At 43.0% G+C, this 16039-nt stretch overlaps 1 protein-coding gene across 1 annotated transcript in view; it reads left to right on the forward strand.

Moving 5' to 3' along the window:
- The window catches only part of LOC137377669 (zinc finger protein 638-like), a 172880-nt gene that overhangs the window by 83206 nt on the left and 73635 nt on the right, over positions 1-16039 (forward strand). The window contains exons 12-15 of the mRNA XM_068047574.1: positions 831-895; positions 1102-1242; positions 2527-2661; positions 9021-9064. Of these exons, the coding sequence (XP_067903675.1) occupies positions 831-895; positions 1102-1242; positions 2527-2661; positions 9021-9064 (385 nt within the window). The remainder of the gene's footprint in view (positions 1-830; positions 896-1101; positions 1243-2526; positions 2662-9020; positions 9065-16039) is intronic.

Raw genomic sequence — 16039 nt, forward strand, 5'->3', positions numbered from 1 at the left:
AGGCTTGGAGGGCAGAATGGCCTGTTCCTGTGCTGTACTGTTCTTTGTTCTAATTGCCCTTGACAACTGAGTGGGTGCTAGGCCATTTCAAGGGGCAGTTAAGAGTCAGTCATGTTGCTGTGGGTCTGGAGGGACATGTAGGCCAGACCAGGTAAGGATGGCAGATTTCCTTCCTGAAAGGGCATTGGTGAACCAGGTGGGTGTTTATGACAATCGATGGCTTTCATGGCACCATTACTGAGACTAGCTTTCAATTCCAGATTTTTTTATTAATTATTAATGGAACAAATTAAATTTAAATTCCACAGCTACCATGGTGGGATTTGAACCCATGTCCCCAGGGTATTAGTGTGGGCCTCTGGATTACTAGAGCAGTCAAATTATCACTACGCCACCATGCCCCCTTTTATATTATCTCTAACGGTAGTTATAAACCTGTTTTTCTCTGAAACTACCTGCATGGTACAAGAACATCCATTTGTAACTGAACAGATTATTTAAAACTCTTATCCATTCTGAACAAGGCTGGCATTTATTGCCTATCCCTAGTTGTCCTTAAGGTGGTGGTGGGTCTTATTCTTGAACTGCTGGTAGCAGTTTGATTCAACTTGGTAGACCATTTCAGAGGGTGGTTAAGATATCAACCGGGTTGGTGTGGGACTGGAGTCATATATAAACCAGACTGGGAAAGGATGACCGGTTTCCTCCCCTAAAGAATATTGGTGAACTAGTTGGGTGACATTGATGCATTGTTGAAAGTGAATACAAGACATTTGAGTTTGATTGTGACTGTTAATTGGGTTTGATCTCACTGGGTTCTATGTCTGTAGGTACTGCTGCGGCTGCTGTCTCTGTGGAGAAACCTAATGCCCAACAAGAGGCAAATGCAAAACTGGTGAGTCCCAGTTGTAAAATGGGAAAAATGGGCCACTTTCAGTATTTTGAATGAGATGCTACATAAAGTGCTAGTTCTACATAATATGGCATTGTGTTTTATTTAAATTGATCCAGTTGAGCTGTGGCTCTTTGTGTTGGGTGGGGGTGCTGGCTGACTGTTCTTGTTGGTTCCATTGGTGGCTAACTGTTGTGTTGCTTTTTAAGATGGAGGAAATGAGGAGGAGTGGGCGTGTTGTTCACATTACTGATCTGCCGCATGATGGCTACACTGAGGAAGACATCTCGAAACTGACCCAGCCATTTGGAAAAGTTGCAGGCATTAAGCTAGTACGCAGCAAAAATGAGGTAAAGTTGCACAGAAAAGTTGTTACTTCTTTGAAATCTCTCCCAATATTTCTTCCCTGCTACCAAAGGAGAAATTGGAGGGTGTGAATATTGAAGGCAGAGTCTTAATTTATATTGTAAGTTTATCTATTTTACCCCCTTACCCCCCACCTCACCCTAACAAAAACACAAAACCTATTTTTGGATCCTGCCACTAACACACAACAAAATGTTAGCACATTTTTTGAAACTGAATGCTCTTGTCCTTGCATAGAATTAACTATGTTTTGAGTCTCTTCAGTAAGCCTTTTTGATTTTCTGTTGGGTTCAAGTACAATTTGTAACCAAAGATGATGATCTGGAGTTCATTTTTTCAGCCTGTGATGATGTCAGCTGGGTGATGAGAGCTGGGTTCGGTGCCACAGGGCTATTGGCAAGGATTGATGCCCCTCATCACTATCCAGAGCCCCTTGTTAGAACTACACTTGTGTGAATGTCAGGCGAGGACAGGTTCACATTGGCTACCGATATTCCCCATGTTTGAAGAGATTGCGGGCAATCTCTCAAAGTTCACAGTGGCTTACTCGCCTATTGAGGATTGCAGTGGCTGTTTGCGTGGTGTGCAGGAGGGTAACCACCACTTCTGAATGTTCTGCAGCAAAGGAATTGACAGGAGAGGGAAGAAAGATTGGTGATTAAAGGATCTGTTTTCAGGACACCATGTTTGTAAAGTAGGATAGATCAGGTGAATCAAGAAGTATTCTTGATGAGATCTGTCAGGAAAGATTGAACAGGCTAGGGCTCTTTTCTCTAGAAAAGAGAAGTTTGAGGCTTGACCTAAGATTGTGAAAGGGTTTGATGGTGTCGACGTAGAGAATGTTTCCACTTGAGGACAGGGCAAGAACTAAGGGCCATAAGTACAAGATGGTCACTAATAAATCTAATAGGGAATTCAGAAGAAACTTCTTTACCCGGAGAGTGATGAAAATATGGAACTCGCTACCGCAGGGAAAGCTTGATGTGAGTAGCATAGATGCATGTAAGGGAAAACTAGGCAAGCACATGAAGAAATGAACAGAAGGACCTATTGGGGTGGGAAGAGGCTGATGTGAACCATAAACGGCGGTGCACACTTGTTGGGCTGAATGGCCTCTTTCTGTGCTGTAATTACTTTACAAAGTAGAGGTTTGGTGGCAGTAAGCTTGGCGTTTAAAGATACAGAGGAAGGGAAGACTGGGAGGTAAGAAGTTCCAAGTACTGAGGCCTGTGTTGTAAGACTGTTAACTACTTTTTGTTTTGAAATAGGCTTTCCTGGAAATGGCCTATAAAGAGGCTGCAGTGGCACTTGTGGAATTTTACAGCATCACACCGGTAGAGATCAATCACCGACAGGTGACCATGATGTTACTGGGACAGAAGAAGGAAATACCCAAACAGCTGGTAAATCCCAAGGTGGTTTATTTTCCAGTAGATAGAGCATAAGGCAGTGCTGGTGTAAATCTGAATCCATAGATTCTGCACTTAAGCTGGTTGAAGGCAGTGAGTAACTGAGCTGTACGGCAACTTATTTCTATGGCACTTCTCGTGTAGAGAAATAGTGTTGAACGCGTCAAAAGGTGGACAAATAAAAACCTGCATTTCTATAGTGTCTTTCATGAAGCCCCAAAGCGCTTCACAGCCAATGAGGTACTTCTGAAGTATAGTCACTGTTGTAATGTCAGAAACACAGCAGTTAAATTTGTGTACAGTAAGGTCCCACAAACAGCAATGTGATAATGACCAGGTCATGTGTTTGTGATGTTAGTTAAGGGATAAATATTGGCCAGGACCAATGTTCTCTGATTTTTATTTTCGTAGTGTGTGGACCCTTTAAATCTTTTTGCACAGCCGTGCCAACACGATTTGTGTATGGCCTGTGTGAGAACTTTCGGGTTGCTGCATGGCTGCACAGCTTAGAGAGATCATTGAGCAGGCCACCAGGAAAAAAGCTCCATTACCTCTTCAGAATAGTCCCATGGGAACCTTTATGTCCACCTGAGAGGGCAGACGGGGCCTCAGTTTAATGTCTCATTCGAAAGATAGTACTTCCGTCAGTGCAATGCTCCCTCAGTATTGCACTTGGAAGTGTCAACCTAGATTTTGTAGTCTTAATCTTTTGACTCGAGACGTGTGAGTGTCAACTGAACTACAGCTAAGAGGAGGGAATGGAAAAGGTTGACGCTGCAGAAAGTGTAATGTAGGAATTTAAGTAAGGGGCGGTCGCAAAGGTACAATCAAACAGAAGCACGTAATCTATGCTGACATTTCAGTGCAGTGCAGAGGGAGTGCTGTATTGGAGGCCGTGACTTTGGATGAGACTTAAAACCAAAGCTCTGTCTGTCCCATAAGATGGACATAAATGATCCTGTGGCACTCTTTGAAGAAGATTGGGAGAGCAGGGTTCTCTTGGGGAGCATGGCCAACATTATCCCTCAATCAATGTACTAAAAACAAATGAAATGGCTACTTATCTCATTACTGTTTGTGGCATCTTGCTGTGCCAAAATTGACTACTGTATTTTCTTGCATATAAAGTAATTTCACTTGTGAAGTACCTTTTTGGCTATGGATCACTTTAGGATGTACAGAGGATGTGAAAGGTGCCATATCAATGCATGATTCTTAAGCAAGGAAAGAGATAGCAAGGTAGTGATGGAGCATTTGAAGAGGGTGTTCAAGGACAGGATGGTTGACAAAACAGCTGCTGATGGGGAAAAAATAGTCTGATGTTAGGATGCAGAGTGTATGCTGGCTTCAAAAGTGTTGGAAAAGTTGCAGAGATATGGTGAGCAAATCCATTGAGAATGAGATGGAGTATTTTATCTCATTTGAAAGACCGCTGGTTTTGGTTTTACCAGCATTAATTTGGAAGGAAGATACAGCTCCTTCTTGGGATGTGGGTGTCCTTGTCAGAGGGTAAGGTGACCCAAAGAGTTATGGTCAGTGGTTTTGACCAGTGCTATGGGCAGGGTGGAGGCCAGGCTCGTAGCATCACAGAATCGTTACAGTGCAGAAGGAGGCCATTCGGCCCGTTGTGTCCACACTTTCTCTCTGAAAGAACAATTCCTTCAGTTCCATTCCCCTGCCTTCTCCCCATAACCCTGCACATTCTTCCTTTTCATATAACTGTCTAATTCCCTTTTGAATGCTTCAATTGAACCTGCCTCCACCACGTTGGCAGGCAGCGCATTCCAGACCTTAACCACTCACTGCGTGAAAAAGTTTTTCCTCATGTCACTTTTGCTTCTCAACAAATATCTCAAATCTGTGCCCTCTCGTTCTCTATCTTTTCAGGAGTGGGAACAGTTTCTTTCTCTCTACTCTGTCCAGACCCCTCATGATTTTTAATACCTCTACCAAATCACGTCTCAGCCTTCTCTCCGAGGAAAACAGTCCCAACTTCTCCAATCTATCTTCATAACTGAAATCCCTCATCCCTGGAACCATTCTCGTGTATCTTTTCTGTACTCTTTCCGATGCCCTCATGTCTTTCCTAAAGTGCGGCGCCCAGAACTGGATACAATAATCCAGCTGAGGCTGAATTTGTGTCTTATACAAGTTCAACATAACTTCCTTGCCCTTGTACTCTCTGTCCCTGTTAATAAAGCCCAGGATACTGTATGCTTTATTAACCTCTCTCTCAACCTGTCCTGCCACCGTCAATGACTTATGTACATAGGTCCCTCTGCTCCTGCATCCCCTTTACAATTGTACCCTCTATTTTATATTGTGTCTCCATGTTCTTCCTACCAAAATGAATCATTTCACATTTCTCTGCATTGAACTTCATCTGCCACCTGTCTGCCCATTCCACCAACTTGTCTATGTCCTTTTGAAGTTCTACACTATCCTCCTCACAGTTCACAATGCTTCCAAGTTTCCTATCATCTGCAGACTTAGAAATTGTGCCCTGTACACCATGGTCTAGGTCATTAATATATATCAGGAAAAGCAAGGGCCCCAACACTGATCCCTGGGGAACTCCACTACAAACCTTCCTCCAGCCCGTAAAACATCCATTAACCACTACTTTGTTTCCTGTCGCTCAGCCAATTTCGTATCCATGTTGCTACAGTTCCTTTTATTCCATAAGCTACAAGTTTGCTCATAAGTCTGTTGTGTGGCACTGTATCAAATGCCTTTTGAAAGTCTATGTAGACCACATCAATAGCATTGCCCTCATCAATCCTCTCTTACCTCCTCAAAAAACTCCAAGTTAGTTTTAAACATGATTTTCCCTTCAGAAATCCATGCTGGCTTTCCTTAATTAACTTGCATTTGTCCATGTGACAATTGATTTTGAGGACCTGAAGTGGGCATGATAGTTGAGAGTTCCCATTTTTTGGGGATAAAGGGAAGGTTGGATATTGGTACGTTCTAATTATTAAGTATTAATGACCTCATAGTGAAGGCAGTGCTAGGCAGCAGTAATCATATGATTGAATTTTACATTCATATTGAGGGAGAGAAGACTGGATCTAAGACTAGTATTTTAAAATTAAATGAGGGCATGAAAGCAGAGCTAGCAAAAGTGAACTGACAAAGTAGGTTAAGGGATAGGTCTATAGAGATGTAGTGGCAGACATTTAAGGGGATATTTCAGAATACACAGAATAGATACATTCCAATGAGAAAGAAAAATTCCAAGGGGAGGACCCACCATCTGTGGCTAACTAAAAAAGTTACAGATAGTATCAAACTAGTATTGGAGTTCTTTGAAGAAGTAACATGTGCTGTGTATAAAGGGGAACCGGTGGATGTACTGTACTTAGATTTCCAGAAGGCATTTGATAAGGTGCCACATCAAAGGTGACTGGGGAAAATAAAAGCTCATGGTGTGGGGGTAACATTTTGGCATGGACAAAAGATTGGCTAGCTATAAGGAAACAGAGTAGGCATAAATGGGTAATTTTCTGGTTGGCATGATGTAACGAGTGGTGTGCCACAGGGATCTGTGCTGGGGCCTCAACTTTTTCCAACTTATATAAATTACTTGGTTGAAGGGGTCGAAGGTATGGTTGCTAAATTTGCTGATGTCACAAAGATAAGTAGGAAAGTAAGTTGTGAAGAGGACATGAGGCTACAAAGGGGTATTGATAAGTGAGTGGGCAAAGATCTGGCAAATGGAGTATAATGTGGGAAAAGGTAAAATTGTCCATTTTGGCGGGAAGAATAAAAACGAAGCATATTATCTAAATGGTGAGAGGTTGCAGAGCTCTGAGATGAAGAGGGATCTGAATGTCTTAGTGCATGAATTGCAAAAGGTTAGTATGCAGGTACAGCAAGTAACTAGGAAAGCTAATAGAATGTTATCATTTATTGCAAGGGGAATTTACAGTATTGGTCTCCTGTATTTAAGGAAGTATGTAAATGCGTTGGAAGCAGTTCAGATAAGGTTTACTAGACTAATACCTGGAATGGCGAGTTATCTTATGAGGAAACGTTGGACAGGCGCGGCTTGTATTCGCTGGAGTTTAGAAGAGTAAGAGGCAACTTGATTGAAACATATAAGGTTGAAGGGTCTTGACAGGGTTGATGTGGAAAGGATGTTTCCTCTTGTGGGAGAATTTACAACTAGGGGTCACTGTTTAAGACAGAGATGAGGAGAAATGTTTTCTCAGAGGGTCGTGAGTCTTTGGAACTCTCTTCCTGAAAAGGCAGTAGAAGTAGAGTCTTTGAATATTTTTAAGGCAGAGGTAGATAGATTCTTCATAAGCAAGAGGGTGGAAGGTTATTGGGGGTAGGCGGGACTGTGGAGTTGAGGTTACAATCAGATCATCCATGATCCTATTGAATGGCGGAGCAGGCTCGACGGGCCAAGTGGCGTACTACTGCTCCTAATTTGTATGTTTGTACGTATGTTTGTTCTGAGATTGGCCAGGACAAATTTGGGGCTGGAATTTATGGAGATTCCCTGTCTTTTGATCACTATTCAGTGAAAGTGTGTGTGTGGCTGTCGGGTTTGGCTGTAATGCGTTCTGTACTCAAACCGCGTACTTTGTTTTGCAACTCAATTTCTACTTGGGTCAGTTATTTGTGGACATTAAAATGTACCCCCGACAGTATCGTCTTGAGGACGTTGAGTAGAAATCTGGTGGACAAGGCTGGAATATGGAGCTTTTGGTCCCAATGTGCGTTACCCAGAGTTAATCTGTGACCATCTATGAAATGGCCAATAAAAGCAAAATGCTGGAAGTCTGAAATAAAAACAAAGCGCTGGAAATACTCAGCAAATCCAGCAGCATCTATGGGGAGAGAAGCAAAGTTAATGTTTCAGGTCGATGAGCTTTCATCAGAACTGGAAAAAGTTAGAGATGTAACAGGATTTAAGCAAGTAGAGAGGCAGGGAAAAGGGCAAGAACCTCTGAACATTTGTCAACTGATAACAAATGGGAGCTGGGTTTGTGCTGTGTCCTCCTATCTCATGGGACCTAGGTTTGAACTGTGCCCAACTCAACTGGTATGGAGAGCAGACTTTCCTCATTATTCTGTGATGCACGGAGGATAGTAGACTTCGAGGACATAGACGGGCTAGTGTAATGGGTGGACACATGGCAGATGAAATTTAACACAGAGAAGTGTGAAGTGATACATTTTGGGAGGAAGAGCGAGGAAAGGCAATTAAAAAATAAAGGATGCAATTTTAAAGGGGTGCAGGAGCAGAGGAACTTTGGGCTATATGTGCGCAAATCATTGAAGGTGGCAGGTCACGTTGAGAAAGCGGTTAATAAGGTATATGGGAACCTGGACTTTATAAATCGAGGCATGGAATACAAAAGCACTGGTTCAGCCTCAAATGGAGTCTTGCATCTAATTCTGGCATCACACTTTCGGAAGGATGTGAAGGCTTTAGAGAGGGTACAGGAAAGACTTAAGAGAATAGTTCCATGGATGCTGGACATCAGTTATGAGGATAGATTGGAGAAGCTGGGCTTCTCCTTCAGAGAAGAGAAGGGTAAGAGGAGATTTGATAGAGGTGTTCAAAATCATGGGTCTGGACAAAGTAGTTAGAGAAACTGTTACCATTGGCAGGAGGGTGGTGAGCCAGAGAACACAAATTTAAGGTGATTGGCAAAATTGATTAGGATCTGGAATGTACTGCCTGAGTGTGTGGTGGAGGCAGATTCAATTGTGGCTTTCAAAAGAGAATTGGATAATTATCTGAGAAGATCTGCAGGGCTACGGAGAACAGTGGAACTATCTGAGTTGCTCTTGTAGAGAGCTGACGTGGACACAATGAGCCGAATGGCTGCCTTCTGTGCTGTAACCATGCAATGATTCTAGTTTAGATTTGAATCCAGGTGGAAGGAGTTCATCCTTGTTGACGCTGTTCAGTTCAGGGCCCTACAAAGATAAAGAAAGGCTGTTTTAAAGTGTTGAGATTTCAGGCTTGCTACAACCTGGAAGCACCATCTACAGGATGAGCAGCATAGATTGTTGTCCTGGAGTTTTCACCCAATTACCCGTGGAGAACCAGATTTCAGTTTTACTGTGATCATTAGTCACTCTTGAAATTACTGAATGGCCATGATATAGAAGCAGTTTTCCGTTGGGTTACTGGGGACTGATCAGAATTCAAATGGAACTATGGGTGTATACCTGAAACAAACACTTTCCCTATGGCTATCCTGCCGGCCCCCTCTTGCATGCTGTCCTGGTTATCTTTTACTACATGACCCATTTAGTTCTCCAGTGCTTGGCATAGCAGGCTGACAAAACACTACTGGAAAATTCTAATGCTTTTTTTTTTCTTTAAATAGGATCAGAAGGAGCAGTCACAGAGCCAAGTCTCCTCCTCTGTACAGTAAGTATCTGAGAAGTAGTCCTTTGAAACCAAGGGACTTCTAGAACAATACTGCCTGAACCGTAGGTGAATACGCTTGTATGGATTGAGTTTCAATCCCAGACCTGTCAGTGCTGTTGAATTTCAGTAATATCCACTTATCGCTGTGTAAACCTGACATCAGCTGATCTGCTAGTGGAGGAAATTAATTTTTTTTCCTAATGTGTAAGAGCAATTATTTACTCTCCCTCTAGCATGATGTTGAAAGTTCCCTGTTACTTTACAAATATTGTGCATAAAGCAAAGATAGGCTTCTGTATTTTAATTGGAGGATGATGATAGCATTCCCAAGTTCTTGTACCATATAATGGAGCACCACCTCCAGTGAGGCAAGTGTCGGCAGTTTTGCTGATTTAACGCTGTTTGAAGTTCAGCATGTTTATCCGACGACAGACTCAACAGGCATCTGGCATAGTGTCGCTCAATACAAATGGTTGATAGCGGGAGACGGGAATATAGGGCAAGACAAACTGTGGCAGACTTTTTTTTTAAAAAAGATTCGCACCTGCTGTACAGGCCTCTGCCAATACTGCTGTTTGGCTGAAAATTGGGAGACGTGTGACATATCTTCCTCTGCTAGTTTCTGCCAAGGGACCTGGCATTGGGCTAAATTCAAGCTGCACCCGCTGCTGCCTTTGTGCTGCACATGCCACACTAGTCTTTTTCACTGTGTGTGGCTCTTCACACTCAGCATAAAGACCTTTATTAATAAATCACTGCACAGCCAGCAGTATTATCATAAGGCTTACTTGGTTCAGTGGTACCAATATAGAAAAGCAACAGACTGCATATGATATTCTTGGTTGGTCCCTTCGCATTGCTACCAGTGACTGACCTGTAACAATCTGTAATTTATCCCAGGTTGTCCAGTTCAGAATGTTCTCCCATCTTTGGAAACACAGAATCTGTTTTTACTTTATTTTATTTTTGATTTAGAGATACAGCACTGAAACAGGCCCTTTGGCCCACCGAGTCTGTGCCGACCATCAACCACCCATTTATACTAATCCTACATTAACCCCATTACCCTCAATTCCCCTACCACCTACCTATACTAGGGGCAATTTATAATGGCCAATTTACCTATCAACCTGCAAGTCTTTGGCTGTGGGAGGAAACCGGAGCACTCGGCGAAAACCCAAGCGGTCACAGGGAGAACTTGCAAACTCCGCACAGGCAGTATTTTAGACCTGCATTTCCAGGCATTAAGGTGCTTCCACTTATTTTGCGAATACTTGAGGAAGCCCACGCCAAATTCAAGTAAATGATTTTTTAAAAACATTAATCTGACTTTTTAAATATTTTAAGATTTATCAGACTTGTTCATTGTTTTAATTTATATTTAAACAAGTCAGGTAAATCTTAGAACATAGAACAGTACAGGCCCTTCGGCCCACGATGTTGTGTCGAACCTTGAACCTACCCTAAGATCAAACTACCTACATACCCTTCATTCTACTATCATCCATGTACCTGTCCAAGAGTCGCTTAAATGTCCCTAATGTATCTGCTTCTGCTACCATCGCTGGCAGTGCATTCCACGCACCCACCACTCTCTGTGTAAAGAACCTACTTCTGACATCTCCCCGAAACCTTCCTCCAATCACCTTAAAATTATGCCCCCTGGGAAAAAGTCTCTGGCTATCCACTCTATCTGTACCTCTCATCATCTTGTACCCCTCTATCAAGTCACCTCTCATCCTTCTTCGTTCCAATGAGAAAAGCCCTAGCTCCCTCAACCTTTCTTCGTAAGACATGCCCTCCAGTCCAGGCAGCATCCTGGTAAATCTCCTCTGCACCCTCTCCAAAGCTTCCACATCCTTCCTATAATGAGGCAACCAGAACTGAACACAATATTCCAAGTGTGGTCTAATCAGGGCTTTATAGAGCTGCAGCATAACCTCGCGGCTCTTAAACTCAATCCCCCTGTTAATGAAAGCCAACACACCATACGCCTTCTTAACAACCCTATCAACTTGGGTGGCAACTTTGAGCGATCTATGGACATGGACCCCAAGATCCCTCTGTTCCTCCACACTAACAAGAATCCTGTCTTTAAGCCTGTATTCTGCATTCAAATTCGACCTTCCAAAATGAATCACTTCACACTTTTCCAGGTTGAACTCCATCTGCCACTTCTCAGCCCAGCTCTGCATCCTGTCAATGTCCCGTTGCAACCTACAACAGCCATCCACGCTATCCACAACTCCAGCAACCTTCGTGTCATCGGCAAACTTGCTAACCCAGCCTTCCACTTCCTCATCCAAGTCATTTATAAAAATCACAAAGAGCAGAGGTCCCAGAACAGATCCTTGTGGAACACCACTGGTCACCGAGCTCCATGCTGAATACTTTCCATCTACTACCACCTTCTATGGGCCAGCCAATTCTGTATCCAGACAGCCAACTTTCCCTGTATCCCATGCCTCCTTCCTTTCTGAATGAGCCTACCATGGGGAACCTTATCAAACACCTTGCTAAAATCCATATACACCACATCCACTGCTCTTCCTTCAATGTGTTTTGTCACATCTTCAAAGAATTCAATAAGGCTTGTGAGGCATGACCTGCCCCTCACAAAGCCATGCTGACTGTCTCTAATCAAACTATGCTTTTCCAAATAATCATAAATCCTGTCTCTCAGGATCCTCTCCAATAATTTGCCCACTACCGACGTAAGACTGACTGGTCTATAATTCCCAGGGTTATCCCTATTCCCTTTCTTGAACAAGGGAATAACATTTGCCACCCTCCAATCATCTGGTACTACTCCAGTGGACAGTGAGGACGCAAAGATCATCACCAAAGGCGCAGCAATCTCTTCCCTCGCTTCCCGTAATATCCTTGGGTATATCCCGTCTGACCCCAGGGAATTATCTGTCCTCATGTCTTTCAAAATTTCCAGCACATCCTCCTCCTTAACATGAACCTGTTCGAGCATATCAGCCTGTTTCACGCTGTCCTCACAAACGACCAGGTCCCTCTCACAAGTTAAAAGGTCAACATGAAAACTTTTAAAAGATCTGTTAAATCTTGTTAAGTAAAATCTATAACTTTTAACATGATTTCAGACTTTATAAATGCTTTAATGTGCATCACTTTATAAAAGGATTGAGGAGCTTCGGCTCAGTCAGTGAGCTGGAGGTCGAGCTACAGACACTGCGATGCATCAGGGAGGGGGTAAAGTTACCTGGCCACTTTGTTCTAGAAGGCAATCACACCCCTTAAGATAGCATCTTCTGATTTGGTCAGTGGTCAGGAACAGGAGAGTGACTATGAGTGAGGCAGGTAAGGGGATCGAGAAGGAATAAATAAAGCAGCCCTTAGCCCTTGCAGTTGTCCAACGGGTTTGAGGTTCTTTGAGCTTGTATGGAGGAGAGCGAGGGCTGCAGGACGGAGCAAACTGACCATGGTACAGGAAGCCTATCGAGCGGGGGTAATAAATAGGAATGTACAAAGAACAGTACAGCACAGGAACAGGCCATTCGGCCCTCCAAGCCTGTGCCGATCTTGATGCCTGCCTAAACTAAAACCTTCTGCACTTCCGGGACTGTATCCCTCTATTCCCATCCTATTCATGTATTTGTCAAGATGCCTCTTAAACGTCGCTATCGTACCTGCTTCCACCACCTCCCCCGGCAGCAAGTTCCAGGCACTCACCACCCTCTGTGTAAAGAACTTGCCTCGCACATCCCCTCTAAACTTTGCCCCTCGCACCTTAAACCTATGTCCCCTAGTAACTGACTCTTCCACCCTGGGAAAAAGCTTCTGACTATCCACTCTGTCCATGCCGCTCATAACTTTGTAAACCTGTATCATGTTGCCCCTCCACCTCCGTCGTTCCAGTGAAAACAATCCGGGTTTATCCAACCTCTCCTCATAGCTAATGCCGTCCAGACCAGGCAACATCCTGGTAAACCTCTTCTGTACCCTCTCCAAAGCCTCCACGTCCTTCTGGTAGTATGGCGACCAGAATTGCATGCAATATTCTAAGTGTGGCCTAACTAAATTTCTGTACAGCTGCAGCATGACTTGCCAATTTTTATACTCTATGCCCCGACCGATGAAGGCAAGTATGCCGTATGCCTTCTTGACTACCTTATCCACCTGCGTTGCCACTTTCAGCGACCTGTGGACCTGTATGTCCAGATCTCTCTGCCTGTCGATACTCCTAAGGGTTCTGCCATTTATTTTATACTTCCCACCTGCATTAGACCTTCCAAAATGCATTACCTCACATTTGTCTGGATTAAACTCCATCTGCCATTTCTCCGTCCAAGTCTCCAACCGATCTATATCCTGCTGTATCCTCTGACAATCCTCATCACTATCGGCAACTCCACCAACCTTTGTGTCATCCGCAAACTTACTAATTAGACCAGGAGAGTGACTACGAGTGAGGCAGCTAAGGGGATCCACCAGAATGTAGTGGTAGTAGGAGTTAGTATAGTCACGGTGATAGACACTGTACTCTGTGGCCAAGAGTGAAAGTTTAGAAGGCTGTGTTGCCTGCCCGGTGCCAAGGTGCTGGGACCAGTGTTCTGGTGAGTTGTATAATTAGGGCAGACAGTAGAGAGGGCTTTTAACTAAATAATGGGGGTGAGGCAGCAAGCGAGGGAAGATGTGATAATTTAAAGAGCGAGGAGAAGGCAAGAGAGTTAGGTAGCAATAGGGGAATTGATAGTCTGAGTGTCCCGGGTTGGGACAGAGCATACAAATTCGAGTGCGTCAGCAGATAAGACTAGAGGTTGTGAAGATAATACAAAGACAGAACTAAAGGCAATCTATCTGAAGGCACACAGCATTCACAACAAGGTAGATGAATTGACAGCAAAAATAGAAGGAAACAGGTATGATCTAATTGCAATTACGGAGACATGGCTGCAGGGTAACCAAAGCTGGGAACTGAATGTTCAAGGTTATTTGACATTTAGGCGGGATAAGCAAAAAGGAAAAGGAGGTGGGATAGCACTGTTAATAAAGGATGAGCTCAGTACATTAGTGAGAGAGGATCTAAGATCGGAAGATCAAGATGTAGAATGCATTTGGGTGGAGCTAAGAAACAGCAAGGGACAGCATACATTGGTGGGAGTTGTTTATAGGCCACCAAACAGAAGTGGTAATGTAGGGCATGGTATGAATCAGGAAATTAGAGGTACATATAATAGAGTAATCATGGGGCCTTCACATCTGCATATAGACTGAGTAAACCTAATTAGCACTAATGCTGTGGAGGACGAATTCCAGGGATGTATATGAGATGCTTTTCTAGAACAGTATGCTGAGGAACTAATTAGAGAACGGGCTGTTTTAGATCTGGTATTGTGCAGTAAGAAAGGGCTAATTAATCTTGTAAAGGAGCCTATAGGGAAGAGTGACCATAATATCGAATTTTACAGTAAGTTTGAAAGTGATGTAGTTCAATCTGGAACTAGGGTCTTTAATCTAAATAAAGGAAACTACAAAGTTTGAGGGGCAAATTGGCTGTGGTGGACTGGGAAACTACATTAAAAGGTATGACAGTAAACGCAATGGCTAGCATTCAAAGAATTAATACGTGGTTTGCAACAAATTTACATTCCTAAGAGGCACAAAACCCAACAGGAAAGGTGATCCAACCATGGCTAACAAGAGAAGTTAAAGATTGTATTAGATCAAAGGAAGAGGCTTATAAAGTTGCCCAAAAAAGTAGTAAGCCTGAGGATTGGGAGCATTTAGAACTCAGCAAAGGAAGAGCAAGAAACTGATAGAGATAATCGAATATGAAAGTACACTAGCGCCAATCATAAAAACAGACTGTAAAAGCTTCTATAGGTACATAAAAAGGAAAATATTAGCAAAGTCAAATGTGAGCCCATTACAGCCAGAGATAGGGGAATTTATAATAGGGATTAAGGAAATGACAGAGAAACTAAACAAATACTTTGTGTCTGTCTTCACGGAGGAAGATACAAAAATCCTGCCAGAAATACTAAAGAACCAAGGGACTTACGGAAATGAAGACCTGAACGAAATTCGTATTAGTAAAAAGGTAGTACTGGAGAAATTAATCGGATTGAAAGCTGATAAATCCCCTGGACCTGATCTACATCTCAGAGTGTTGAAGGAGGTGGCTGTAGAGATAGTGGATGCATTGGTGATCATCTTCCAAAATTCTAGAAGGGTTCCTGAAGATTGGAAGGTAGCAAATGTAACCCCTCTATTTAAGAAAGGAGGTAGAGAGAAAAAGGGGAACTACAGACCTGTTAGCCTGACATCAATTGTAGGTAAGGTGTTAGAATCTATTATAAAATCATGTGATAACTGGACAGTTAGAAAATACTGGTAGGATTGGACAGAGTCAATATGGATTTATGAAAGGGAAATCGTGTTTAACAAACCTGTTAGTTTTTTGAGAATGTAACTAACAATAGGTAAGGGGGAACCAGTGGATGTGGTGTATTTGGATTTTCAGAAGCTTTCAATAAGGTCCTACACAGGATATTAGTAAGCAAAATTAGAACACATGGGATTGTGGGTAATATACTGGCATGCATTGAGAATTGGTTAATGGTCAGAAAACAGTCGGAATAAACAGGTCATTCTCAGGTTGGCAGGCTGTGACTAGTGGGGTACTGCAAGGATCAGTGTTTTGGCACCAGCTGGTCACAGTCTATATCAATGATTTGGATGTGGGGACCAAATGTAATATTTCCAAGTTTGATGATGACGCAAAACTAGGTGGAAATGTGAGGTTGTTAGGAGGATGCAAAGATGCTTCAGGTGGATTTAGACAAGCCAGGTGAGTGAGCAAGAACATGGCTGATTGAATATAATGTGGAAAAATGTGAGGTTATCTAGTTTGGTAGGAAAAACAGAAATATGAATTAGGAGCAGGCGTAGACCACTCGGCCCCTTGAGCCTGCTCCGCCTTTCAACAAGATCATGGCTGATCTG

This window comes from Heterodontus francisci, chromosome 1 (assembly GCF_036365525.1).
Source record: "Heterodontus francisci isolate sHetFra1 chromosome 1, sHetFra1.hap1, whole genome shotgun sequence".
NCBI lineage: Eukaryota > Metazoa > Chordata > Chondrichthyes > Heterodontiformes > Heterodontidae > Heterodontus > Heterodontus francisci.